At 48.9% G+C, this 27,802-nt stretch overlaps 8 protein-coding genes across 8 annotated transcripts; 4 read left to right on the forward strand and 4 right to left on the reverse strand.

The window, feature by feature from the left end:
- Positions 1 to 302: 302 nt before the first annotated feature.
- On the forward strand, positions 303 to 1,493 carry CORC01_04013 (cytochrome P450 17A1; the record flags this gene model as incomplete). Its single annotated transcript, XM_022615661.1, has 3 exons — positions 303 to 355; positions 423 to 734; positions 806 to 1,493. 3 exons carry the CDS (start codon positions 303 to 305, stop codon positions 1,491 to 1,493), a joined length of 1,053 nt encoding a protein of 350 aa, XP_022477838.1.
- Positions 1,494 to 2,177: 684 nt separating this feature from the next.
- On the forward strand, positions 2,178 to 3,568 carry CORC01_04014 (alanine racemase domain-containing protein; the record flags this gene model as incomplete). Its single annotated transcript, XM_022615662.1, has 4 exons — positions 2,178 to 2,348; positions 2,404 to 2,520; positions 2,586 to 3,072; positions 3,141 to 3,568. The coding sequence occupies 4 exons, from the start codon at positions 2,178 to 2,180 to the stop codon at positions 3,566 to 3,568; spliced, it is 1,203 nt and encodes a 400-aa protein (XP_022477839.1).
- Positions 3,569 to 3,796: 228 nt separating this feature from the next.
- CORC01_04015 (uncharacterized protein) lies at positions 3,797 to 5,701 on the reverse strand (the record flags this gene model as incomplete). Its single annotated transcript, XM_022615663.1, has 2 exons — positions 3,797 to 4,642; positions 4,721 to 5,701. The coding sequence occupies 2 exons, from the start codon at positions 5,699 to 5,701 to the stop codon at positions 3,797 to 3,799; spliced, it is 1,827 nt and encodes a 608-aa protein (XP_022477840.1).
- Positions 5,702 to 8,576: 2,875 nt separating this feature from the next.
- CORC01_04016 (uncharacterized protein) lies at positions 8,577 to 9,689 on the forward strand (the record flags this gene model as incomplete). The annotated part of the gene is made up of 3 exons (XM_022615664.1): positions 8,577 to 8,820; positions 8,883 to 8,923; positions 8,988 to 9,689. 3 exons carry the CDS (start codon positions 8,577 to 8,579, stop codon positions 9,687 to 9,689), a joined length of 987 nt encoding a protein of 328 aa, XP_022477841.1.
- Positions 9,690 to 10,203: 514 nt separating this feature from the next.
- CORC01_04017 (uncharacterized protein) lies at positions 10,204 to 10,702 on the reverse strand (the record flags this gene model as incomplete). The annotated part of the gene is made up of 2 exons (XM_022615665.1): positions 10,204 to 10,351; positions 10,551 to 10,702. The coding sequence occupies 2 exons, from the start codon at positions 10,700 to 10,702 to the stop codon at positions 10,204 to 10,206; spliced, it is 300 nt and encodes a 99-aa protein (XP_022477842.1).
- A 379-nt stretch (positions 10,703 to 11,081) lies between these two features.
- Positions 11,082 to 14,795, reverse strand: CORC01_04018 (uncharacterized protein; the record flags this gene model as incomplete). Its single annotated transcript, XM_022615666.1, has 7 exons — positions 11,082 to 12,849; positions 12,909 to 13,490; positions 13,564 to 13,588; positions 13,671 to 13,844; positions 14,029 to 14,178; positions 14,243 to 14,457; positions 14,560 to 14,795. 7 exons carry the CDS (start codon positions 14,793 to 14,795, stop codon positions 11,082 to 11,084), a joined length of 3,150 nt encoding a protein of 1,049 aa, XP_022477843.1.
- A 507-nt stretch (positions 14,796 to 15,302) lies between these two features.
- On the reverse strand, positions 15,303 to 17,198 carry CORC01_04019 (amino acid permease; the record flags this gene model as incomplete). The annotated part of the gene is made up of 2 exons (XM_022615667.1): positions 15,303 to 16,497; positions 16,696 to 17,198. 2 exons carry the CDS (start codon positions 17,196 to 17,198, stop codon positions 15,303 to 15,305), a joined length of 1,698 nt encoding a protein of 565 aa, XP_022477844.1.
- An 8,048-nt stretch (positions 17,199 to 25,246) lies between these two features.
- CORC01_04020 (3',5'-bisphosphate nucleotidase) lies at positions 25,247 to 27,718 on the forward strand (the record flags this gene model as incomplete). The annotated part of the gene is made up of 3 exons (XM_022615668.1): positions 25,247 to 25,858; positions 26,180 to 26,334; positions 26,512 to 27,718. 3 exons carry the CDS (start codon positions 25,247 to 25,249, stop codon positions 27,716 to 27,718), a joined length of 1,974 nt encoding a protein of 657 aa, XP_022477845.1.
- Positions 27,719 to 27,802: the final 84 nt, after the last annotated feature.

Here is a 27,802-nt window from a genome sequence, read left to right on the forward strand (position 1 = left end):
CCCCAGTCCAAGGCAATCAGAGACATTTACTGGGATTCAAAATGCAATACCAAAGCCCCTTTCTATGCTTCGGGCGCGCTTGGTCCACCACAACTTTTCTCGACTATTGATGGAGGTGTACACAAATCTTTGAGAAAGGCCCTAGGTGGCCCATCGGTATTTTATTATTCAATTTCCTTTGTTGTGGAACTCCTGCTAGCCGCGCCGAGGGCTGACAATTGACTTTCTAGTGGTCAGTTGGGGGGCTGAAGAATAATTGGGAACCTCGCATCGACGACCACATTCAGCTTTTTGTAAAGCGAATGACTGAATTTGCGGAGAAGAACGAACCTGTCATTCTCTCCGACAAGGTAGCGTAAGTCGCCACCCAGCTTGAAGTGATTCTCGAACCCACTGGTCTGACGTTATGAATCATATATCAGGGAGTTCGCAGCTGATATCATGACCCTGGTATGTTTCACCAACCCTTGGGGCTTCGTCGACAACAGTCGTGATGAGCGCAACATGCTCAAGAGCTGGCGCGAAGGCCTCGTCTTCTTTGGCTTTGCCGGCCGATTCCGCTTCTTTCGCGACCTGGTGTTGAAGAGCTCGTGGGGTCAATACTTCCTACCAGGAACAAGCGACGACAACGGCATGGGCTACTTGATGAGACAGGCGGATAGAGAAGTCTCTGATCGAGAGCAGCACATATCGCAAAACAGCTTCTCACAAGAAAGACCAGATTTCTTGCAATTGTCAGTCACATCAATACCCGTTCTTTCGTCACGCTTTTACACCTAGGGTTACTGACCTTAGCTGTGTATAGGTGTCTCGAGGCACAAATGGACGGACAACCACTGACAGCAATGCAAAAACGAGCACACGTCACCTTGCTTATCCAAGCAGGCGCCGACACGACAGGAACGGCGCTCGGCAGCACCCTCCGTTTCCTGTTGACGCATCCATCCGTTTTTGCACGCGTGCGTGCCGAATTAGCTGCTGCTTCCAACGCACAGCTTCTCAGCACACCCATTCAATTCGAACAGACGAGGACACACTTGCCCTACTTTGTGGCATGCATCAAAGAGTCCCTCAGACTACACCCTCCCGCGACGAACCTCTTTGGAAGAGTTGCGCCGTCGCCGGACGGTAAGGCCGTGGACGGGACCTGGGTTCCGGCTGGTGCGGAGATCACGAGCTACGCGTACGTCGTTCAGAGAGATCCTCATCTGTATGCTCCGGACCCAGAAGTATTCCGTCCAGAGCGGTGGCTTGAGGCCGAGGGGAGTTCAAAGGAGCTCATCAGCGAGATGGATGCGTCTGCGTTTGTGTTTGGCGTTGGGCCTAGAGTTTGCCTCGGTAAGGATGTCGCAATCATGGAGATGTACAAGTTACTCCCAGAAGTTGTTCGTCAGTTTGACTTTGAGGTCAAGGAGGAGGGTCAATTTGTGGTCGTCGGAGGTATCGCGTATAACCAGCGCTTTGTTGTTCAGTTGAGGCCGCGGGTGGAGTAGAGTCTGCGTCACAATCAACAGGTTGTGATTCCTCTATGTTCTTTTAGGGCAATAGTCTAAATCAAGTAAGTAGGTACGGATCAATTTCAGTGTTTATCATTCCTGAGATTTTTGCCCTCAGCATATTGTCCAAAATCCTGCAAAAAAACAGACTTGATGTCAGTTAAATTGGGGAATGAAAAATATCTACTGTCTAAGAAGGCCATCAGCGAAAGGCCAAGAGTGGCATCCATGACAAGTTTCCGTAGACCGGATCAAGACCGAATCACTCTCCAGCGGGTGCGGTGTCTCTCTACCGGATTACCTATCCGTTCATTGTCCCAACGCCGGGCAGCGGCTCCGGCGTCGAGCAACCGACGATAAGCGATCACAAGGGGCGGGCAACTCTGCCAATGAAGACGTTTTCCGCGCTGAATCCTGCCGGCGCCGGAGCGGGGAGAAGCCCCACAACCGCCCCCAGCGCCGCTTTCGGCTATCTCGGTCGCACCCATTGCTCCCCCCCCCCTCCCTGCTGCTTGTGTGCCCATGTCAACAGGTCGACTCCGACTGGTCGGCCGGAAAGTGACAAGGTTTCGAGAAAAAGGTCTGGAGAAAGTCAAGTAAGCTTCTCAATCACTCGCAGACAGTCCTTTCCATTCGTAGAAGCATTAGTTGCAGCACGCGCATTTTCCTAGGCAATTTACCATGGACTACTCGTTGCAGAACCACCGCTCCTTCATTGGCTCCAAGGTCACAGACCTGCCTACGCCTTCCTTTGTGCTCAGTTTGCCAACAATCAAGAAGAATATTGAGAGACTGCATCAAGATGTTGAGAAGGCCGGGGTTACACTAAGACCTCATGTCAAGACTCTAAAGGTGGGTATTGAGGGTTTCTCGTAGCTCACGCATATAGTGACTAATTCGCGCACAGAGTCTGGGAATCACACGTTTGATGCTTGGCAATGGCAAGTTCAAGAAGACTGTGGCATCCACATTATCGGAAATCCGTGGGTTACTACCCTTGGTAGAAGAGGGAATCCTCGAGGAGGTTTGTGGTGACTTATGATTGAAGATCTGGGAGGACTCGCAGAGCTGAGACTCTTGTCTTTATAGGTGCTATATGGGCTTCCTCCCCCGGCAAGCACCATTCCCCTGTTGGAAGACTTACGCAAGTCCATCAAGATACAGCTCATGATCGACCATGAGAAGCAACTCATTCTGTTGGAGGACTTTGCCGACAAGAACACGCAAAGCACAACCAGGCCCTGGGACATCTACATCAAGCTCGACGTGGGTAGCAAACGCGCCGGTCTCCCCCTGGACAGCGAACGTCTACAAAAGTTGATTCAACGCGTCAGCAACTCGTCCGCCGTCACTCTCAACGGTTTCTATTGCCATGCAGGCCACTCTTACGGATGCCGCACGCCACAAGAAGTAGAAGATCTCCTCGCGGTCGAGATCAACAGCGTCCTGAGCGCCGCAAAGCTAGTCACCGGCGACCGAAAACTCACCGTATCAGTGGGGGCTACGCCAACGGCCCATGTTGTCGGCACTCTCAAGGCAGCGATCCCCGAGAATGTCACATTGGAGCTGCACGCCGGTATGTAATCACTGGCATTGGCAATTAACGTTGAAGACTGTTTAGAACTGAGACAAAAGCCTTTGCAGGAAACTTTCCGACAAATGACCTGCAGCAAGTCGCGACCAGCGTCATCGGCGCCAAAGACCAGGCCATTCGCGTCCTCTCCGAGGTCTGCAGCGTGTACCCGGAGCGCAACGAGGCCCTCATCAACGCCGGGACGATTGCCTTGTCCAAGGAGGCGGGCCCGGACCCGGGCTACGGCAAAGTGGTGGGCAAGCCCGACTGGGCTGTTGTTCGAATGTCGCAGGAGCATGGTATCCTGGGCGAGGTACAGGCACCGGGTTCCAAGACTGCTGAACCGGGCAGAGATGTGGAGGCGAATTTCGATGTGGGGGATAAGATCTTGCTCCACGTCCAGCATGCTTGCATCACTGCCGCGGCCTTTTATGTGTATTACGTTGTGGATGAAAATGATGTCGTGATAGACACCTGGGTTCCGTGGAAGGGGTGGTGATGATTGATACGACAATATTGGAAGCATTTTGTTGTCCAAAACGTGAAGAAAAAAAGATTCATGGTATCATATTCGACCGCTCTCGTTTGAAAACCTTCTACAGCTGTACACGCATTGTAATCAAGATATGTGCCAAGAGTTTTCTACACTGCCGTCGTCCTTCGTTTCCCCCCGAATACCCGTAAACGCCACCGCTATTCGTATCAATCATTTCCCTCTTGCGCGCGTCTATGCGAATGAAATCCAAATCTGGTTCTCGTTCATGACCCGACAAATCTGCCAGGGACCCGCTCCGATATCTGCCGGCGTGGCCTCGTTGTGGTCCCAGAGGTGCTGCAGTACTACCGACGTCTGGCGAATATTGCCCAGCCCAATAGTAGCAAACATGTGGCCCAACCTCTCATGCAAGAACTCTTGCTGTCCTGTATCCGTGACGCACGATCCGATGATGGTAATGGGCCAACACAAGCTGGTGTTTATGCGGACGCTGGGGTCTAGTTGTGCCAGATGTGAGAGAGCTCCGCCGAGTGCGTTTTGAATGGCCATTGCTTGCAAACCGTGTTCTTCCCGGGAGAGAGTATGTAATGCCGTGTGCAGATAGAGCAGCAAGGCTTTTTGGTATATATATCCCGCCAAGGCAACATTTTCAGTCACCGTGGGGTTGGGTTGCCAGTTGAGGATCTGGCTCTGCAGCTGTGAAAACAGGATAAAGTCATCGGCTGATGGTCGCCAGTTCGGCTCGTCCATGTGGCTCATTATTCGACGCCCTAGGTCGAAGATGGAGGGTACTAGGAGAATCAAATCCAGCCAGCATCCGCACAAACTGCCAATATACGAGGACGCCACGAGCTCGGTGGCGAGAAGGATAAGATCGTTGCTGAGGAACAGCTGATCGCCAAGTCGTGCGTCTATAGATATCATGCTGACTGTTGCCGTGTAGATGTAGTATTCGGTCAAAAAGTCCTTCAAGGTCTTGTGCAAAAACGTGTTGTTTGCAGATAAAAAGGGCAGGATCAGAGACTGGGCTGCCATCAGATGATCGAAAATGGTGCCATTCACGTCACCTTTGGCAGTCTACTGGGACATCAATATCGCCATGATACAAAGCCAGGGGAAGGGGGAGCCTTTGGCGCATGTGATTGTACAACATACCTCGACCAAACATAGAATCAAGGCACCGATGCCCAAAATCAGTGTTTCCTCGCCATGCTGCCCACCCATGTACGTGGATATATTTTGCTGGAAGAGTCGTAGCGACTGGTTGTAATATTTTGTGGCGATTTGATCGGTCGGCACTAGAGACTTGGCTGCTCGGTGTACAGCACTTTGCGTGAGAAGGAGCTGTAAGACGAGATCACTACTGAAAGCGAGCGGTATCAATTGTGCAGTGAATGGATTGTCAGCCGTGGATCCGTTGGCCATGCTGAGCGACGTTGAGCTGAGGTAATGGCTGAGAAGCTCAAGAGAGTTGCTGTCCTGATGGCCAGCCAGCAGGTTCATCGACCTCGGTACATGGTGGTCTCTGAAGATCGAAGTTGGTTGGAGTGGGGAAGACACCATTTGGCCCGTACTCTCGTCATCGTCCGGGTCATCGGGGTTAAACACTGCAAAGATGGAAGAGTCTTGAAGTCCTATGGAAGCCGCCGTGTTCTCTTCCGGTATCTGAGACGTGACGATGATTCCACTGGGGTCCGTTGTGATAAGTTGAGTTGCTGGGCTCGGGCTCGAGTCCGTCGTGGCGGCACTCGGCGATTCTGAGGACGCGGGCTGTGATGCAAACGAGAAACTGAGTGAACGATCGGGGAGATGCTGGGGGCTCGGAGGTGCCGCTGTAGACCCTGACGGTGAGGCGATCGAGTGAGAAACAGGCTGACCGTCGTCCTGCCGCGCTGTTTCTGGTGAGTTTGCTGTCTCGCGGGGTGAGCGCGAGGTGCCGCCGCTCTGGGAGGCTTGAGAGGAGGCGGCCTGGGACGAGGACGTTGGGGGCCAGCGGCACTCTAGGCGGTTCCGCTCGCAGCCGCGACACCGCGGCTTTGTCTCGTCGCATTTCTTCTTGCGACCGCGGCACGTCAGACACCCCGTGCGGACGCGGAAGATTGGCCCCGCAAGGGTGCGGCGGGGTTTCGTTGACATTTGATGGCTGAACGGCCGGGGCCCCGTTAAGTGAGAGACGCCAAGAAAGCCGAAAGTGAAACGTCCCGACGGAATGGTAACTCTAGGAACTCTGCCCCCCAATGGAATGGAGAGCAAGCCGCAAACGCTTGTGTGTTTGATGAGATAGACTGATCTTGCTTGGATAAGGTAGTTGACACGAAGTTGAATGTCGAACGGATGCACCTGCGTGGACCAGATAAGGAAAATTTGCCGGGGTTGTGTGAAGAGGCACAGTTCGTGTCTCGAGCGCGGTCCGCCGGATCCGCCTGACCCACTTTGTCGCCGGCGCCAGCGCGGTAAAGAACCAGATTGGTCACCCCGCATCATCCATGTCTCGGCCGGGTTACCCTTACGAGGGCCTAGTTGAGACTATGTCATTGTTGCCCTCAATTGACAGCCACCTGAGCTCACCCTAGCCCTCTCCAGCCTCAACCTATCTTGGGTGTTCGGAGATGTGGAGGAGAGTTGATCAGATCTCCCCAGCTGATCCACGTGGCGTTCAAAGACAACAAGCATTTTGCGGGGTGGTCGGCTAACGAACGCTTCCATACTGGTAGGGATGGCAATATAGCTTCGGCAATTATAAAGATAGCCCAGTCTGAGTGATTCGTGTGGGCTTGCGAGAGATACATCCCAATGTGGGGAAGGAAAAAAAAACCCCCCAAGAGATGTGCAGGCGGAAACTCATCGTCACATAGAGCCTGTGACCAAGCTTGACTACATTTCTTAGCAGCCACGATGGTCTTGGCATTGGCCTCGTAGATGGTAGATATAGTGATCAGCTAGTTCGACGCTGTACTTTCTACCCTTGGGCTTTTGGACGCCAATGTTGGAGGAAGCCTTTCTCTCGGTCGGATTCTCGCAGTCGCCCTTTTACCTATCTTACCTACTTAATTTTCTCCAATTTTTTCCTGTGGAATTGATGTCTCCCGTTAGGCTAGTTGCTGAGAATGTCAAGTGCCATTTTTATATCTTCCGGGACCATGGCTGCCCCACCGCAGTGCTGGAGGAACCATGAAAAGGCGTCCTTGGGATATCCTTTCTTGGGATAAAGGTATGAAGCCATTCAAGCAGCGGTAGTTTTTATGTCTGATCATGTGTGTGAGCTTTAAGGCCACAGGCAGGAGAACAAGACATAGAGAACGCATGAGGAGATGCAGAGAAATGGTGAGAGAGATAGAGGGGGACATACCCAGAGCGGCGCTAAGAGGCCGACCCACCACAAGAAGTAGGTCGACTGGCGTGGCGACGCTGTTACGTGGGCGGTGAAGAATTCTTTCAACGTTCTCCAAAATCAATTACCTACGTTGAGCTTCATCCCGACAAGTCCGCGTACTGTCTTCGATACGTGTAAGGATGCTATCATTATTTTAAGTTCGTAGGGCTAGGTGGAACCGTAGGAGGACAGATATCGCAATTACGGTTGGCTGGACCTGGAGAACTTGCGCAAGCGCAAGAACGAATGCTTGGAGGCTGTGAAGCAGGCAATGAAGGAATCCTATCCGAACTTTGAGGGCGGAAAGCCGGTACGTGCTATGTGGAGGATGTTGGACTGGGTGTTTTCTTCTATGATTGGGCACAAGTAGCCTACCAAGATTCCGAGAGTCATCGAAGTGATCAATGTTATATTCTCTTCTCTCTCCTCGATCATGGTGTTTGGGTTCCAGCGGAGGCCATATTCTGTTGAGATCTCGGCGGCTGCGACACGCAACGAGATGATATACCATATTTTACTTTGCATCTTCCGGGTTCAAAAGGCTTGTGGAATTCACCATTCAGAGTCAACTCCGGCGAGTGAGTCTTTTACCGTCACACATAGTCTGAAATGAACGCGAGTATCAAAATGTGCCTAAGTATAAGAACACATCAATTACGGAGCTCCTGCACCTACGGCAAATCCATGTTGTTTATGTGATGAAAAAAGAAGGTCGTGGCCAAAGTCAGATCACAAGCAAGACATGGGCATCAAGTCAAAAAGTGTCTGCGAGCAATGAATCGCGTCAAAACCAGCATCAAAGCAAGATTAAGCTACCTATTTAGCTTTCCGTCCAGTGGATCTACCCCAGACCAGGTAGGTAGCCACAATAACTATTTTGTGTCCGTACCTCCATGCAGGTAACCCTGAAGAGGCACAGGGGCATATGTACATGTATCCAGACGCTCTGAGACGTAAACAGTACGGCCGCCAATGCAAATTGTTTGCCACCCTTTTTTATTGCAAAATGTTTCCAGCAACAGGTCGCCGTTATTTTCATTAGACAGGTTGTCTCTGTCCCAACAGAAAAGTAAGCGGTCAACATGCCCACAGAATTAAAGAAACCAGGTTTAGCGGCCGCTGTCTCCACCCTCCTAAAATCTGACGGCGTGTTTTTTTTTTTTTTTTTTGCTTTGGCGAGTTGAATGGTCAATTCGGTGATCAGTTCCCCTATTCGGAATGGCTTATACCGGGAGGACTGGTCAAACAGGCAGTAACATGTCATTCGCCAACGCTTGGCAGCGCGTAAGAAGAAACGACTCTGCACCCAATGGTGGCACATGTCAGATTCCACCCGCTAAGCCGACGAACCAGCGGCCCGTTGCACCAGCTTCGCCTCGTATGGAGGACGGCAAATATGCAGTCGCCCGCAGGGCTGACCATTCAGGTCCCCGTCAGCTGAATCCTTTGACGAAATTCCACCCCTGCACTGGTTTCCGCAACGTTGTGGATCCTAAATTCTGTTTTCCTCCTACCAAGGTGTTTTTGTACTCCTGTTTTATGGTCCTGGTCCCATTCTGAGAGCTCTGACATGTTTCCGTTTCTTTTCCCTGGGACCATCGTCACCTCGGGAGAACATTGTCCTGCCGTTGCAAAGCCATGAATTCCGACACGAGTAGATGGCAATTTAGTCTCCGGGCGATCGTGGCCGCAGCATCCATCGCGGTCCACAAATCTATTGCGCAAGAATGCGCTTATGAAGGAGGATGGGCACTTCGAAACGACAGATCGTGTCCGCCGAGCGCACCCGTCGAGTGCGGCACCGGAGCGCAGCCAAGGTGCTGCCCTTCTGGCTTCAAATGCACCGGTGATGGTGACTACGTGGGCAATTACTGCTGTGAAGGTTAGTGGATACCGTTTCGACCTCGGGATCGAGCAATACCCTGATCCCCTGGCCACACACAGATCCCGCAGACTGCAGAGCTTTGTCGCTAGAATATCCCAAGGTGAGAATGGATCCCTTTCAGCTCCGGAGACGACCAAGACAGGGCTGACCATGCATCATCGTAGTGCCCGGATTCGAGTTGGACACTCTGGGGCGTTGAAGGGAAACTCGACAATGGCGGGTGGTGCTGCCAGTCCGGGCAAAACGGCACGTACCGAGACAACTCGAACGGGATCGCCCTGCTATGTACTCCCACGACCGTAACATCACTTGCGTCAACCATCTTCTGGGCCGAGCCAGTCAGCACATCGTCCTGCTCCACGACGTCGACGACCTCGACAGCGGCCACAATATCAGCGACTGCGACTGCGGCATCCACGACCGCGACCACCAATACCGGAGCGTCTGCCACGGCCGAGTCTACGGGTGCCGCCACAGCATCTGGAACTAGTGAATCATCTTCATTGTCTACCGGAGCGATAGCCGGTGCTGTCATCGGAGGCGTCGCTGGCGGCGCCCTACTCGCGGCGGGAATCTTCTTCCTCTGGCGGAGAAAGAAGAGCAACGCGGCTGGTGCCAAGGCTGAGTCAACCCCTGCTTTGGGAGAGGGCTCATCGGCGTGGGCATACGAACGAAAGGATGGACAAGGATACGGAGGAAACGGCGGTGGGATGAGTGAGCTCGCAGTTCCAGAGCCACGGGCGGAAATGGATTCCGCGACGCAGCCGACTTATGAACTAGATGCCGCGGCATCGAATACAGCAGAGCTAGACGCAGCGCACTCCGGTGCGAGACCGACTCGGAGGGATGATTTGAAGTACCGTTAGAACGAAAATGATACCCTGCAGTAGATTTTACCTACGGAAAAGAGAACGTGAACGGACCGCTCATAGTAATAGAGCAAAATTTTAACAAGGCGATGTTTTCTAATCCATTCGCACACCTTACGACACCTACAGCCAGCAGAAAATCACAAGTCGACACGTCTATCAAACACGCTTAGGCCACCAGTCAAGTAGTCATTAACTTAAGGGTTCACCACTCGATGATGCCCCTGAGTTGGTGTGCTCTTTCCAGGGAAATGAAGAGACTCTAACACTGAGGCCATGTCGCAATCAAAGGTCCTCGCAGCACTACCGGCTGATATTGGAGTGGGATAGAGGATGGATGGAGGGGTTCTGAACCTTTGCACACGAACAATATCCTCTATTTTAATAGAACTAACAGCAAAGATTGCCTGAAGAGGATTGTTGGCCGCATAGGAGACGGCCAGCTTAGCTGTCACAGTCAAGAGCCGGCCGTAAGCAGCATTGCGTTGGAGAAGACAACGAGACCAAAGATCTAGAACGGGAAAACACCTTTCGCGGGTCGCAGCCCATCCGCCGTCTCAGCACCAGTATTTACATCATACTGCGGCACGTACTTGAATTCATACTTGTACCCACCCTTGAGGTTTCCATAATGCAGTCCCGAAGAGCGCTCGGAATATCTGATAACACTGGGTTAGCACGCAATAAAGGCAGTAGAGTTTTGGCCTTGGTGATTGGGACTCATCTTGATATGCCATCTATTTCAGGCAGGAATAGAAGGCGACGTATGAGTACATAATCACTACATGAGACCAGAATATGCCTCTGATGAGAGCATCCTAGTATAGACCAGGTTTTCCATGCCCGATATCATCACACATTTCATCTCCGTTGATGAAGTATGTTCCAGCCTTGAAGAACTCTTTCGGCTCATGGATCGTGGCAACGCCATCTACAACAATGAGCAAGTTGCTTGCTTGAGCTCGAGAGTTCTTGCTCAGGGCGAGGCAGGCTTCCAAAATTGACTCCATGAATGCTTAGATTGCTACGGGTAATACACACTAGCTTGATCGTCGCCATCCTCCTGTCTGCTGGTTCATCCATCATTGTCAGTGGACCTTTACCTAAGGTACCATTCTACCCGAGATAAAGAATGTTCCCAGAGTGACTGGCCTGGTGCCCTCTCCAGGGTCTATGCCACTGACTCAAGGTAGCATACCAAGAAGACGAAGTAACGAGCTAATAACGAGCTTCCACGCAGAAGCTGAAAGTCTTCAGCACATGGGTGTCGCAAATACACATATGCAATCAATACAGACACTTGAAGCTACCAAAACAACAATAGAGGTAAGCTTACATATAACGTAGGTACCTAACTGCGGAATGCCATCGAGGCACTACATATCCAAGTCATGAGAACTTAGCCCTGTCTTCCCAATCCAACCCATTGGCCTTCAAGATGTGAGGAAGCGCTGTGGGATGCTTATCATCCGCCCTAACACGTGGCACCTTGGTCCCAGATATCATCTCCTGCAGGTCAAGGTATCTCTCAGCTTCAGGAGGATACTTGCCCCACCTGTTTGATCTTATCGTGTTTCTTCTCCCCTTCCACTCCGGCACATCTGAGAGGGGAGGACGATCTTTGTGCTCTTTCCCCCAGTCTATGAGAATCTTCATCACGATCCCATGCCCTCTATCCATGGCAATTTGAAGAGGCGTCTTCTTCCCAATTTCCGGTTTGGTCAGAGCCCTAAACTCGAAGCCCTCTTGAAGAAGAAGCTTGGTCGCGGTAACGTTGCCGGCTTCTGCTGCCAAGTGCAATGCCGACTTGCCCATGGCAGTAGGATTATGAAGCCAGGGAGGGGCATAGTAGAGGAGTCTTTGGAGGGTGATCCGGATATCGTACCACGCTGCTGAAAGAAATGCAAGTTCACTAAAGTTTGGACCGGCTGGGTTTGGTTGGTAGGTGCCAAGCGTTGCAGATTGGCACAAATCAGGTAGGAGGCCATCTCGTGAACTGCCGCACTGGCAGGAAACCTCCTTAAAGAGCACAGCGGGCGAGGCTATCAACCCTCGAGCAATTGCCCTTCCGTAGCAATCAATGGAGTCTGAGTGACTGAGGCGAGAAATTAGGCGTGCGAGGAGCCGTTTCGAGGTCATGTTGACAAATAAAGACAGCACATCCACGGCGTCGTATTCTGCAGGATAGTTCTCCGCGAAGAAGAACCTCTCGAGAAGGGCTACGTGCTCCACGTTTTTTGCCCAAGACACTGCGACGGCAGACTTTTGGGCATAGTCTTCTTCTGTCCACGGAGTCTTTGCTAGGTCATGAGCGCCGCTGATCATGAAATGCCATGTTTCCCAAATGGCCTCGTGGGTTTTCCCCGATTGGAAAGAAGACGTGTGATGTATCCAGAATTCAGCGGCGTAGTCAAGCAAACGCCCAATATCAAAGTTTTGAGCGCCGCCCGACTCGGTAGTCACGACGGCGGCTGGCTGGTTGCGATACCTTTCCAGCCGCGCGACCGAGGCCGTGTGTACCGGTACGTTTTGTCTAATTGGAGATCCGCTCCGCAGCGTTTCCAGTCCTTTTACGACGCTATTTTTCACCGATGAAGCGTTGAGGGCCACTCGTTGAATTGCATTGGGGTCCATAATAGGCAAGGGCTTGGGCCGCTTGATCATTGTCGTCCTGAAGTCGTTCAGGTTCAAATATGTGACGCATATTTCGCCCAGCTCATGATGACAATCGTCCAGAGGTCGGTGAAAATGGGTAATGTCCGCCAAGCTACTGGGCTCCAAAATGTATTTCAACGCTGAATGATGAACAAACTGGACGGTATTTGTTGAGTCGTCAACATAGAGCAAGTTCTCACACCATTGCGCAACTAGATCAATATTGTTCACCAGTTGGCCTGGCCTTGAATGGCTTTGGTTGATTTCAATCGAGATGGCAATGCGTAATTCGGCAAGCTTGAGGGGTCTTTTGGCTGCCGCTACGACATGCAAGGCCTTCTGCGCGATTGCTTCTTGGTTCTTGTGTCTAGCGCGTATTCTTTGTAGGGCGCGATCAAAGGTCTCTGTTAGGTTTTTCGGCAAATCTCGTAGTACCGATCTGATGGCCTCGTCATTGCACTGATAGCAAACGTCCTCAATTTCGAGCGCGACCCATAGGAACCTGATATTTTATCAGCCAAACGACATGTCAAGCTTCCGTACGCTTGCGTGGTAACTCACATCCCTTGAGCACCTTTTGACAGCTCTGTTCGTATCTCATCTTTAATTCCAGGGTCCTCGAATGCAAGTTCTCCCTCAGTGACCTTTGTCTCCAGGGCATCTTCGATGTAGACTTCAATGTCGTGAGCAGCAGCGTCAGAACTTGTCGAGATGCCGAACAAAATTTGAGGTTTTTCTTGTCGGATTTGAAACAGACCAGAGAGGTTTCCTCGACTGGAAATGAACAGCTTCAAATTTATGGATGGGAGGCTTATCGCTGACAGAAGTGCCTGCAATATCTTTCTCTGATGAGAATGTTGGCATTCGTCCAGAGCATCTATAACCACGCAGGTCTCCTGTTGAGAGATGAGTTTTCTTTCAAGTAGCGTGCGAAGCGACTCTGGGCTGTAGAGAGATTTCGCCGCATTGGCAAGACTATTAGTGATCTCTTCCGTCATAGACTCGGGTTGAAGATTTTGGCGAATCAAAGATCTCAGAATAGTTTCAGCATCCATGGACTTTGGTTCATCGAATCGAACGAAGTGGAACATAACGGGCAAACTGGTGCCATCCTTTTCAAAAATGGAGTCGATAACGGCTGCGCTTGAAAGATATGAGCCATTGAGATTAAAGATCGGATACTCTCCATGCCAAGAGAAATGTAGAATTGAAATACCTTAAAATGGTTTTGCCAGAACCAACTAGAGTAGAACCATATGTTAGTATGAGGCCCAGCCCCCGGCGCTGATAACGCAGATAACGCAGAGAGGCATCCATGCGTACTTTTTCCGGTCAAGGTTATGATCCCAGATGTTGGCCTCTTCCGCCAGTCGATGAACTGAGGAGCTGAGACAATCCACTCTCCAGTCCCCTTGAATCTTTTCTGGCGGGCTTGTTGAAAAGCCGTGACATAGTCGTACTTTGAAAGACCATCAAGAAGCTCTCTTCGTTTTCCCACTAATACTAGACGTTAGATTGCTCGTTATCGGATGTCAAAGGAGGGGGGAAGCTTTCAGACTTAAAATTTGGTGAGCGAGCTGTCTTTTTGACTCGGAGATATCTACAAGCTCCTTGTTTTGATTGAGAGTCAGGAAGCTCCCTAGTAGGGATCGATGTTTGCTCGCAATCTGTCTTTCCTGACTCTGCTGTTTGTATTCATGAACCTGCGCCCGAGTTTTGGCCATAGAGATTTGCTCCTTGACCACTTCCACCGCGTCAAACATAGCATCAGTTGAGGTTCGCATCTCGGAAGGAAGTGACTGGAACACCGCATGGAGAAGATGAACGGGCCCTACACTGGTATCAGCGGTGTTGCAACTAAAAGGATATTTTCCGTTAACGGAGGCGAGAAGTACATGCGCGCCGAACGATGGAGATCAGCTGTGTACAGCATCTGAGGATAGATGCGTGGAGCTCGCAGACGGCCTTCTGAAGTTCCTCGGAGTCGGGAAAAAGGGTTTTGTATTCCTCAAACATGGGACGAATCCTCTCGACTTTGATCAACACTTTGGAGAATTCTTGAAAGTAGGAAGTAAAGTTGCTCAAGATCTGCATGTAGGTAAGCACTGTGCTAGCTTATGTTTTTGGGGTTAATTAGTAGTATCAGACCATTAGCGCCAGCTTTATAGAGCCCCAAACCAGAGCAGCGATCTGTGGGTTTGAAGAAACATACGTCTCGACCATGGCAGAAAATGTTTGAAAAGATTCAATAATGGAATATAGCCGAGAGGCAATACTCGGCCCCTTGCGACGAGCATTTGCACGATCAAGGGATGCCGTGAAGGCGATCACCGCACCGACATCAGGAAGAGGGTCTGAGAGCGAAGCTTGGAGCGCGGCATTTTCATCTGAAGTGAGGACTCCTCTGAATGTCGCGACGGATTCTACCAGGCTGTCTGCGACTGACATTCTCCGTATTTGGTTGCTAGGCTATGCAGGAATGAGATGTGAGTCGTACTTCAGCCCTCTTCGGTGACGGGACGGGCTGCCCCACCCTTTTTAAGAGACCCTCCGCCAACGACGCTTGAAAGTCCATATGCGCTCTGAATGATCAGATAGGCAGAAGCTCGGAAGAGCAAATATCTTTTTCCGAGCTGAAATGGACCTAGAACGCGTTTTCAGCTGTGGCGTCGGTCGCGCACTAATACCGCGCGGGCTGAAACCTTCAGGCTGCTTGCTTACTGTATTTTTTACCGCTATAATTACGCTACAGCGGATGAGGGTGTGCCTTCGCACTGATGAGGATTGGAGGAAGCGTCTATAGACTCCTTTAAATTGACTGAACTGAAGCTTTTGTTGCAAGGTGAAGAAATGATGATAACTTTTATATTACGCTGCATACATGTAGCCGACCGTATATTTAGCACACTGGGGTATCACGCGCTTTCCACCCTCATCATCATTAAAATTACTCTTTTATGCCTTCTCGCCCTTGATCACCTTATTGCGACCAATTCCAATCATCTGCAACATCTCTCTCCAGAAGGTGGTGGGGGGTTCGTGCACCATCGCGTGCTGCTCGTAGGCCTCGATGATGGGACGGTCCCACGTCAAGTCCACCTCGTGAGGCTTGAGCCAGTGGGTGCGCTTCAGGACCTTCCAGAAGATGAACAGGAGAGGCGCGACGATCTGCATCGTGTAGTTGGAAAAGAAGTTGCCGACGTCGAACGCGGGGCGGAACGCGGACCACCCGTAGACGAGGATGACGACGGTCTGGAGGAAGAGGGCAAGGTAGGCGCCGTAGGGCTGGAAGTATCCGCAGTACGGCAGCTGCTTGCGGTCGACGCCCTGGGCTCGGCACGCGTGGTAAAAGTTGATAAAGGTGATGGACATGACGAGGTAGTTGATGACGCCGCCGCCGGTGATGAGCGCGAGCAGCCAGCTCAGGACCTTTGCGGAGCCGCTGCCGCACTGCAGGAAAGAGAGAAAGGGGAAGATCATGGTGACGGCGAAGCAGTAGATGGGCACGCCGTTCTTGGTGGTCTTTCGGAGCAGGGCCGGGGCGCGGCCGTCGAGCGCCAAGCTGTACAGGGACCGGGTCGCGCAGTAGACGTACGTGTTGCCGGCGGAGAAGATTGTGGTGAAGAGCAGGGCGTTGACCAGGTGGGGCAGACCCTGGATCTTGAGGTTCTCCATGGCCATGACCCACGGGGACGCCGCCGCGGTGCCGCCGCCGCCACCGGTGCCCAGGTAGATCTCGACGAGGGTCGGGTCGTTGTAGGGGAGCACGATGCCGCACGTCAGGGCGGCGCCCACAAAGAAGAGGCCGAAGCGCAGGTAGACGGTCTTGAAGGCGCCCTTGATGTACAGACTCGGGTGCTTCGCCTCGGCGGCGATCATGGAGATATATTCTGGGCCGACAATGGTGAACGTGGCCGTGGCCAGAGCACCCATGAAGCCTTCCATGCGACCGGTGTCACCATGCGTCATATATTGCGCAAACGCGCCAGGCTCTTTCCAATATCGGAATCCGTAGGCGTCATGCGCGGGGTTTCCTCCCACCATTGTGACAAAGGTGAAGAGGAAGAGGATGAAGATGAGCAGGACCTTGCCGCCGGATAGCCAGAATTCTGCCTCACCAAAGATGCCAACGGCAACAACATTCAGAAGACTATAATCACACATTGACGTTTAGCATGCATACATAACGAGCACCACCGAAGCAAGAGGAAAGATGCAGTGAGTAGAATGAGGAGGGTTTCACGGTGGGCACGCGACGAGCTCTAGAGTGTCCGCTCGGTCTAGTTGCTCGCCTCTGTAATAGAGAAGAAAAGAGTCAATCGTCCCCAAGACTTTGATAATGACTTACCCATAGGCGATGATGATGGCTATGCAGAAACCCGCTGTCGGACCCGGCTCTGTGATCTTCTCGTTCCAGAAGGAACACACGAGATTGAGCGCAGTGATTTCGAAAGGAATAAGCAGTGCCTCGTAGATGAAGTAGTTCCAGCCGACCATGAAGCCGAGCGCATCGTCAACCCAAACACCAGCCAGGCGGATGAAACCACCAGACACAGGCATATAGGTGCTCATCTCGGCGATGGAGTTGTTGACGAGAGCAACGACGCAGGCGTATAGGGTATAGGCGAGGAGCAGGCTGCCGGGTCCGCCCTTGGCGAGACCACCGCCGATGGTGACGAACAGACCGGTGCCGATGGTGCCTCCGATGGCAATCAGTTGGATTTGACGGTTATTGAGGCGGCGCTGGAGGCCATCGGAGTTGTGTCGCACGGACGAGCCATAGCTATCGAGGGAGACCCTCTCACCAGGGACGGTTTCGACCGGGCCCTTGAGTTGCTCGGAACCCGACATGGTGGAAGAGTGGAGGCTCGTTCAGGCGCGACGACTTCACCTGGACTCGTCCCCGTAGAGGTATGATGGTGAGAGGCGGAGGGAAGAGGCCACTGAGTGCATGTGGAGGAGGGTCCAACGGTTCAGCCAAGTGGAAACCGTGGGACAATGCGAGATGTAGGGAGGAAGCAGACAGAAGAAGGGAAGAGAGCACGAGACGTTTCGAACGAAGCACGCGAGGGATCTCAATGGGGGAGAGTTTAGTTTTAAGGGTGGCAGGTAGCAGGCAGATGGATCAGCGTCTCGTTCAAGGGGACTGGGGGAAAACCTTTGCGAACTGGGCGAACTTCTTTCTGAAGGCAACGTGCCACATGCCACACACAGTGTAACGATACCGATACACTACCCGCAGCGAGCCAGCGAGCCAGAGAGAGAATGCGCCGCGCCGAGTTACGCACCAATGCAGAGCCTTTTTTTCTTTAAAAAACTGAATTCTGCAGCTAAACAATCCACAGCAGAGGCCGGGTCACTATTCAAACTAACCCGCGGCTTCTCGGCGTTGAGTGCATCAGAAATTCAGGGACACGACGAGTATCCTACTAGAGGGCCAGGAACGTTGGAAAAGTCTGTGTGGAGTTGACTGGGTTCGTCCCTGATTCCGTACACAGGCGTTGTGGCAACCCCTGCCATCCATGGATTCGACCCCATCCCAATCCTTCGGCGCGGCGCTGGGCTAAGGCAGAATATTTCCGCAATGTCGTCATTCCCTGTGTTAGCGTCCGCTTTCTGAATGCATCTTTTCATTGGACGGGGCGGGGGGGGGGGTGGTGGGTTGGTGGAGGCTTGGAGGGGTGGGGGTTTAGTGACGGGTTGGGGGGGCCTGTGTGTGGCGCTCGGGGGGGGCTGGGCGGGGGTTGGCTTGGTTGGGTGCGGCTACTTGCTCGCAGTGCTCGCCGACATGGGAATTCTGAGCCGTCTTTGAATTCCACCGTGTCTGGGATTGTATCGAGTTTGCCTTGACTAACACATATCACTAGTGGTGGCTTATCGATATCAGCACAGTGACAGAGATATCGGAAGTCAGCGTTCGCCTCGCAGGATTGAGAATGGGGGAGGCGCAATCTCCAGCTTTATCTGCAGGGACACATTGCCATCTCAGGCAGTTTTATGCGGGGTTATCAGATACGTATCCCCCATACAACAGAGTTGTCGCTCATCCCAATCTCACTTGTCAGCGCTGTCTGAAGGGCCACAAGGGTTTCACTTGCTGAGGGGGGGAAGAAATGGAGAACAGATACCTAGTCCGTGGGTTATCTGTACACTACGCGAGGGCCACTTGGTGTGACGGACGCTGGCTGCCCGGGGGAGGGAGCCAATGAGCATCAGACGGACTCATCATCCCGGGCTATGTTGTCGGTGGCCAATCTCCCTTTGTTTCTGGTGTTTCGGTGAGATGCCGACACGCGAGTCTGCCTGACTTCCATCATCCTACTCGCCGCAGTCGCCAGTGCAGTCGGAGGGAGGGAAAATACTTCCTCAAGACCGAGGCACCAAGGCAGAATGGCGCGAGGCTGGGGGCGAATCCGGGGGGTATCCAAAGACACCATGTCGCAGTGTCGCACTAGTTTTTGCCCGGCTGCGGCAAAAAGCCCAGCTCCTCTGAGCCAGTGGGAAAAGAAATAACGAATATTTGTCTTCATGTCATCTAAACACGCGAGAACCGGCCAATCACTATCGTCGCAGTTAGGACAAATAGTGCAAGACCTTAGCTAAACGACCAACGAGCGTGTCTCAAAAGGCTCGCCAATATCCACTTTATATGCAGCCGCCAGTCAATGCCCAACCCAAAGGGATGTGGGACACTTCACACTCATTACCTATTCCAAGGGGGGCGGGCCAATCCAAATGAGACTACTCCACAGGCTCGAGTCGGTGGGCGGCGAATTTGTGGAGGGATCCGTTGAAAGGAGCCTACCGCGGGCGGTGTATGTTCCCGGTGAGATGCAAAATGTCACCCACGAGGATTTGATGAGTCGTCGTTGAAAGAAGCTCACCTTCAGGGTCGACGTCGCAAGGAGTCGATCATCAGGCGCACAGATAAGACTTTGGTGTTTTGAGCCGCAATGGCTGGCCGATAGGGTAGGGCAGGTGTTGCTGGGCATGCTCCCGCCGCGGCGCTGGGCGTGCCCATTAAGTTTTGTAGGGATCCTGAGCAGAGAGGACCCAGGCAAGTCACAGAAACACCCAAGGAACTGCAGCGGGCGGGCGCAAGGGTAAAGACTTTGAGAGACGGGCTCCCATTTGCCAAGGTCTCGTCTTTGCCTCGAGGAGGAGTGGAGAATGGCACGACGCGCAGGACGCCGAGTCCTACGGCGTGGATGCTTCCGACGGCTTGATTGGAACGGAACCGTACAATGGGCCATAGTGGACCACTGCTCAACACCGTACGGCCCCACCCCTGCGGGACCGAGAGACTCCACCATGCCGTTCCTCGAATGCCTGCCGCTTGACCCGTTCTGCGTGGCTTGGCGCTCTCATGGGTCCTTTTGTACCTTGCGCATCCGCAGCAAGGCTTTTTTTTTTTTTCTGTATCTCCCGCTCGATGACGTAGGATACGCGCTGCTAGCGACGAATAATTGCGCGCAGACTCGGGCCGTCGAAGAAAAGATCCATGCATGAGGCGCCCGTGTCAGACGACTGATTCCCGTAAAGAGACTCGACTCACCCAAGGGAGCGACTTTGTACGGCACCGCGGGCCCGGTTGGCCTCGGCTGCAAACATGTGGTGTATTGGAATGAATCGATGCGTCGTCCAATTATCTAATGCCAACCTTGTTGTCTATTGCTGAATTCAAGGTTTCGCAGAGTTTTCACCCTCTTGCTTCCCAAATCAGGCGATGAATTCACCATAGCGAGCACGGTGCGAGAAAACCTCTCGGAGTAATTAAAGGTTAGAGTTTTTTTTGGTTTGTTTGCGCTCAGCGTCCAATAGCTGTACTCAGACCTTTCACCGGTCATCCATGTCGCTTAGATGAGTCTATCGGGCTATCCCTAGCAAGCCGCACGAGGCTTTAAATGTCACAAGCGCTTCTTATCCTTGACCCAGCCGTTCCTGGTGAACTTTGGTAGGTCATGGGTGCTTGTAGGATTGAAGCACGGATTTGGATAATAATGACTATCCGTTTGGAAGTCCAATTCGACCTCGAGTCAGCGCAAGCGCAGGGGCCATCTACGGACCTCTATATCAGCTTCCAACTGATGGGCTAACTGACCGGTTAGCCTACGATTAGAACCTCTCTTTTCCACTTCACGCAGAAATCAACATACAGTCAATTGAGCCTTCGTCACCACGTTAAAACTACGGTTCGAACCCAGATTATCCTGCGATAGGGATACCAACAATTACCAACAAAAGGAATCGCCCAATCGTAGTCTTGGCTGTGTGATGAAATCTTTCTCTCCGAGCTTTTAACTCCCAGAGATAGGCAGGTACCAAGCGTATTGTTCTTGAATTTATCATGCCTAAAACGACTCGGTTTGGACTGCTACATGTTGTTGTAATCCACAGCTATGGCTGATTTGTTTCACGAACCACAGCCTGTGGGTCTCCTGTTCATCCACGGACAAAGTAGGTAAACACTGATTATCTGGAAATGCTTGGAGATCCACGATGATCTTCCACGCTTCAGATCATAAGAGGAGATTTTACTTACACCTTGTGGGGAATCGATGGAGTCGGAAGTCTGCATGGGAATACTAGCAAGGAAGAAGGCCTCAGCGCACCTACCCATTCAAATTAATTAAACAAATAAGTCAAACAAACAATTAAATATAAGGATTTTAGCGAGTTAAATAATTAAATATCGTGAGGCCTTATATTTGATTTATTTGATTAAATAGAGATCGTCCGGAAAAAAGAAAATCCGAGGCCGGGTTAATTAAAAATATATATTACCTAAGTAAACCGTTAAGTTTGTTATAAGTAATATGAACTCCTGTAGTGGGATTCGAACCTACGACTCTTTACTTACGGTTATAAGTAAGGTATTATACTACTTAATTATATAGAATATTACTAATAATTATTATTAAAAAAAAAAAGCTTAAGTAGTATATAGCGCTAGATTTAATATTTTTTAATATATAAGATTTAAAAAAACCTCCTTAGTTAATTAATGCCCCTTTTTTTTAATATTGATAAAACTAACGAAGTTACGTATTACTACTTTTAACTTTTTACAACTATTATAATTATTATTAAAATTAATTAAATTATATATTAATTAATTTGTTATATTGTAATTAATTAATTAGTAATAAGTTATACGATTTCTAGTGCGCCGTAGCTGCTTCGGATTATTTTATAACTATAGGTTTTAATAAACGTTAATCTCGTATTATCGACCGACCTCGATATTTATAATAACCTCTTCGCTTTTTTAAAAGTAATTTAGAAAAAAAGGACTTTTATAAACGATAATTTAATATTATAAAAGGGCGTAAGGCTAAGGAAATCGTAGATCTATTTAAAAAAGGTCTTTATTTAAAAGATTTATAATAAAAATAATCGAGGCGAAGTTTTTTAATTTTATTATTACTATAATAAAATAAGTATTATTATTTATTTTAAAATAATAATTATAAGCTTAATAACGGCTTATTTAAAATTAAAATATTAAGTAATAGATTTAAGCTTTAGCGAGTTATTATATTTATTAGAATTTTTAAAATACGACTTTATATTGAAAAAACGGAAACTTATTTTTAGTATTATTATAAAAGGCTAGGTAATAAAAATCGAGGAGTTAATAATTAGATATATTATTAATAGTAATAGCTTATTTATAACTTTTTAAGATTTTTATTTCCGGGCCTTTTTTTATTAGTTAGATTATAATATTATTAACGAATTTTTATTATTATATAGAAGTATAAGAAAAGAGCTGAATAGGATCTTTATTAAAAAGAAAGATATAATTAGGATAGAGATTTAAAGGTTAATAATGAAAGTTTACTTATTATTTGATTTATAGACCTTGTTAATATAGAATATTATTATCGCCGTTTTTACTTATTTTTTAAATTATGTTAGGTAATAAATATAATACCTTATTACTTTATAACGTTAGTATAGTACTTACGATAAGGTTAATATTGTTTAGATTATGAAATTTATAATAGACAACTAGGAATTAGGCGATTAAGTTGGAGTAATTATTTACGATAATGCTTTAAATAACGATATTTATTTAGGTTATTTATATTTTATGTTATTTTATATTTATATTTAAAAAGACGTTTTTAATCGGAGGATTAAGTGCTATAATTATATTCTTAACTTTATTGGTAAGGCTTTTTTATTTAGTAATAATAAAGAGGTATTTAAATAAGAATTAGATATATTAATTAACGCTAAGTAATTTTAAGAAGATTTTAACTTTTAGCGTACTAGGGGCCCTATTAATAAGCTTCGGAACGTTGTTAAATTTATTTACTTATCGTTTTAATAATATAAGGCCTTTTTTAAAATTAGTAATAAAATTAATAAGAACGATATATTTATTTTTTTTAAAAAGTCGTCGTAAGAGCTTATATTAATATTTAATAACGATATAAAGTAGAATTCGATATATTTTATAATATAGCGCTTTTTATAAAAAAGAAAATAGATTTATATTTTTTTAGTAACTAATCGAGTTTATAAAGATTTAAAATAACGGATCTTTATTAACGACGTTTTTAACAATAACGACTGGTAGCTGTTAGCCGAGCTGAAGGCGGTACTTAAGCCATTTTACTTTTAAATAATAAGATATTAAAGTTAAGGTAAAGGAGATAGCTATGGCCGTTTATAGGAAATAATAGTAGGTCTTAAGTACTTTATTAACCGTCTTAAGGAGTAAAAGAAGTTATATAATAAACTTTTTAAAAAAAAGATATATTTTATAGCTTTTTAAATCGTAGTATTATAATCGTAATTAATATAAGTAATATTACTTTGTCGGCGGTTAGCTTGTTATTAATTTATATTTTAACCTTTTTTTTAATTTTTAATGTTAAATAATATCTTTTGTTTTATTTAGTTTAAATATATACCTAAGGAACGGGCGGAGCTATTTTTTAGTAATGATTTTAACTTATGAGGATATTTCCGATTATTAGTTATTAATATTTAATAAGTTCTTAATAAGTATTATATTAAATTAAGCGATTTTCTGTTTTACGTCGTAATAATTATTTTTTATTTTAAATAAAGATTAAAATAACTAAAGAAAAAGTAAGATATACTTAAGTAAAGTTATTAGCTATTCGATATAAAAAAGGGGCTTTACGATTATTAATAAAGATAATATATAAATAAAATAATAAGTCCTTCTCCTTTTTTTTTGCTATGATAATTATAAATTACTTTTATTACCCTTACGATTCTAAAAAGTATTATAAAAGATTTGTAATACCGGTAATAGTTAATATTTTAAATAATAGAGGTAGTAATTAACTACGCGCCTGAGCTTAATTAATATTACTTATAGATTATCCCTTAGCCGGTTTTTAACTTAATTTAATAATAGATTAATTATCGGCTAACCTATTTAACTTTAAATAAGCTTATATTTAATATCTTTACGATTTTTATAATAATAATAGATTATAAGAGGATATTCAGCCTCGCGAAGTTGACTTTAACTTTATAACGATTATTAATAAGGTCTTCTACGCAAAAGGAGGTTTAATATTTTAAAAACTGGCTTTGCGGCGGTGTTATAAAAGTAAGAGGTTAATTTTTTAATTAGAAGAGCTAATCGAGGTAAAGTCTATAAGTTAATATTATAAAGACTTTCGTAATAGCTTTATTTATTCCTAATTAAGAAATCAGTTAAATCTATTAATTATTTATTAAATAATTAAATATAGCGCGAGAAATAAGGTAAATAATTAAATACGAACCTTATATTTGATTTGTTTGTTTGGGTATAAGCGCTGGAAGGCCTACGGCCAGTGTACAGTTGCAGAGACGTTGCTATCTAGGAAAAGCATCTTCTACCGCCGCCATTCCCTTTACACTTTGCCGCAAGGGATTAGAGGTCTAGCACCCTTGTCTGGCCTTACATTAAACAGTTGCTGGACCAGAATCCACAACCCTGTTGCGAGTCCGTCTTATTGAGTTGACAAAAACGCATATGGGAGCAAGTGCTTGGGGCTGTAAACTCTCCGCAATCGCACAGATTCAATTGCTACCTTGCCATGAGATCAACATGAGGCTGAGTGTCACTCTCAAAGAACGTTCATTGCATTCGTTGCACTAGTCCGTTGCACTAGACCAAACTTTGCTGAAGGTATTGCTGATAACAACACTAGCCATCTGCTACACCGAGCTGATATAACCTCAAGTGCAAGTAAAAACAACTTTTAAATCAACTTCGCGAAATGGACAATGAATACAATTCTAGGCTGAAACGCATGCTCTGATGGAAGAAGTCAGAACACAAAAGTTGGCGGATCATCACTCGGAACCTCAAGTGATTCATGGGTGATTGGAAATGGCGCAACTTGTCTTGAACTCCATACATCTTTGCAAAACTGAGTTTCCATACAACTCGGGCAACTACGTGAGCGCAGCTGACTTCGTTGTTGCGGTATTTCAAATATGCCGCACACGCATTGGGCGAGTTGCTGACAGAGCACAAGACCCAATCAAATTGTGATGCGTTTGCCGTAGTTCCGCACGACGTAGCGTTCCCATGTTTCTTTGTCGCCCACCTGCTTAGGCAGCGGTAGCAACGAGCCAATTGATTAGCTCTTTGCACGTACAGTAAGCACGCCCGGTCAACGCTTGCTGTTTGGGCCTCTCACGGCTCATTTGATGTTGCGCATGACCTCATTAACCTTCAAAACCATGCCACCACGCTCGACCTCTGCGCTTTCATTTCACTGCAATTTACCCAACAAGTAACATGACCAAGGTGTTATTTCGGCTGCATAATCTTTCTTCATAGCAGCTCGATAACCAAAGTCTCACTACAATATTTTTATTCCGTAGAGACCAAGAAGAAGGGATCGGAGAATCACATGGCTGAATCCCACGCCAATCCGGATCTGCCGCCGGACTACGCGGCTGACGCTGCTGCCGTCCAAGAGGGCATTCCACCAGACACACTTCGCTTGGCAGGCCGGTACATCCATTCCGCCAACTCCCGGAACATCGACGCGCCTGGCATCTTTGAGATCAACCATCAGATAGATTTTCTGCGGGAGACTGATACACTGGTGGAGTTCAGCCGTATCGACTACAGTATCAAGAAACGCGCCTACGATTCCGGCCTTGCTCCTGAAATCGTTTCGAATCCGAGGCACATCTTTAACTTGGAGCGCCCGCCCGCCATCATTCAAGAAGCTTTCCCGTACTACATTAAACCAACATCTCGGAGCGGTCTGGGTAGCATCGGGCTCAAATTTCTGAAAATCGGAAAGAGCGAGTGTAAAGCGTGGCTTGTAGGTCGTAAGGCGAACAACAGGATTGAGTACGAGGCGCGAGAGCTGTTATTTGACGTTCGGCGCAACAATGAAGTCTTTGACTGGCTCGACCGTAACGGATCGAGATTGGCAGTGGAGGAAGCCCAGGCGGGCATGTACAGCCTCAACATTCTCGTGTCCTTGGACCGGGCGATGCGAGATGCATTGGTAGCTGTGTGGTGTGCCCGGCTGTGGTATTTGCGTGGCGTGTTGTTCCACAAACGACGCACGTGGAAAGAAAGTAAGTGACATTCTCTTGCCTTGACTTGAGTGGCAGTATTGCTTACCAGATGTTCCATCAGTGAAATACATCATGCAAACCTGCACTTCGGGCCTGCCAAAATGAGATTCTGGGCAAGGAGTGGCACTCAGTAGACTCTCTTCAACTTCAACTTGGTAACGAAGATAGGTCAGCAGCGACGAACTTGTGATACCCTTCATGCATCATGTATAAGCTCCTACCATATTGAATGTTGTTGCCCCTCAAAGTCGGATCTGAAGCTTTTGAAGGCGGAGACGGGGCCCGCTTTTCGAGCCGGGGCTGCCGACACCGATGCCGGGGCCACAGCTTACCACGTCACCGGAGTTCTCCCGGCAAAATTTGCGTCGGGAAGGCACTTGGAAAAAGAGCGCCTAACCTTGTGGTCTGACATCATCGGTGCCATTCCAGAAACTGCATTCAAACATTCTCATGCCAGGACATCAACGGCTACCACCACATTCTTTTAGGTTGCGAACGTCAAACCTGCATGAACAACCGCAACCGCATTCTGCATTCTCATCAGCATCCACATCAATCGTCTGACTCATCAACTGCCTAGGTACTCACTGAACCCACTCTGCACGATCAGCGCTGTCAAATCCACCCCACCTATCATCGAGACTCCTCACCACCACCCACCTCATCTCATCTCACTCCACGGCAAATCCCATCCTTCAACGACGACCATGGACGGACCGTACGCTCGGGAGTTGGCAACTGCCATCGCAGCAATCCAGCATGGCGCCAAGCTCAGCCGCCGCGTCCTCGTCAAAGATGACAAGGGCGTCGTGACAAAGGAGGACCTCAGCCCAGTCACCGTCGCCGACTTCGCCATCCAGGCCCTCTTGACGAGCACACTACACGCCGCCTTCCCCGACGATAAGTTTGTGGGCGAAGAGTCCGCCGCCGACCTCCGCGAAAACCCCGAACTCCTCGCGTCCGTATGGGCACTGCTGCAGCAGGTCGAGAACGACAAGGAGGCCGATTCACTATGCAAGCTGCCGGCGTCCCCAGAAGAGATGTGCGACATGATTGACTGGTGCGGCCTGAGCGATCCTTCACCAACCGGTCGCTTCTGGGTGTTCGACCCCATTGACGGGACAAAGACGTTTGTGCGAGGCGAGCTCTACGCCATCAACGTATGCTTGATGGAGGACGGGAAGCAGAGCGTCGGCATCGTCGGTCTGCCGCTGCTCTCGGCCGACGCAAAAGCGCCCATCAACAACGACTCCATCGACCCCACCGGCACCGGCAGCATCATGTTCGCCGTCAGAGGGCACGGAACATTTATCCGGCCGCTTCCAGGCCCAATCGATCTCGCGCCCGCAAAGATCCCCCGCCATGCCGATGTGGACACGCAATCCTTGGTCTCGGTGACCTGCATCGAGGGCTCCGAATCGGGGGCGCCGGGGATCCACCAAAAAGTCGCCAACCGCCTCGGCGTCGCGTACCCGGGCAACGACCTGCTCGGCTGGGTGCTGCGGTGGACGGTCCTCGGTCTCGGCCAGGCGAATTGCACGTTTTGGGCCTACAGGCGGCGCGACCGACTTGCCAAGATTTGGGACCACGCGGGCGCCATGCTGCTTTTCGAGGAGGTGGGCGGGAAGGTTACGGACGTGGACGGCAACCCTGTCAATCTCGTCGCGGGACGGAAAATGAAGGCCAACTACGGTTTCATTGCGGCACCGCCGTCGGTTCACGCGAGGGTTCTAGAGGCAGTGAGAGAGACGCTGAGGGAAGAAGGTCTGCACGAGCTCTTGGGGTGAAGAGAGGGTGGTCCCGTCGGAGTTTTAGGAAATTTAGAGACAATTGATACCTGCATTATCAGCGCCTGCTGGACTTCATATCAA

Source organism: Colletotrichum orchidophilum (genome assembly GCF_001831195.1).
Source record: "Colletotrichum orchidophilum strain IMI 309357 chromosome Unknown Scaffold_25.1, whole genome shotgun sequence".
Lineage (NCBI taxonomy): Eukaryota > Fungi > Ascomycota > Sordariomycetes > Glomerellales > Glomerellaceae > Colletotrichum > Colletotrichum orchidophilum.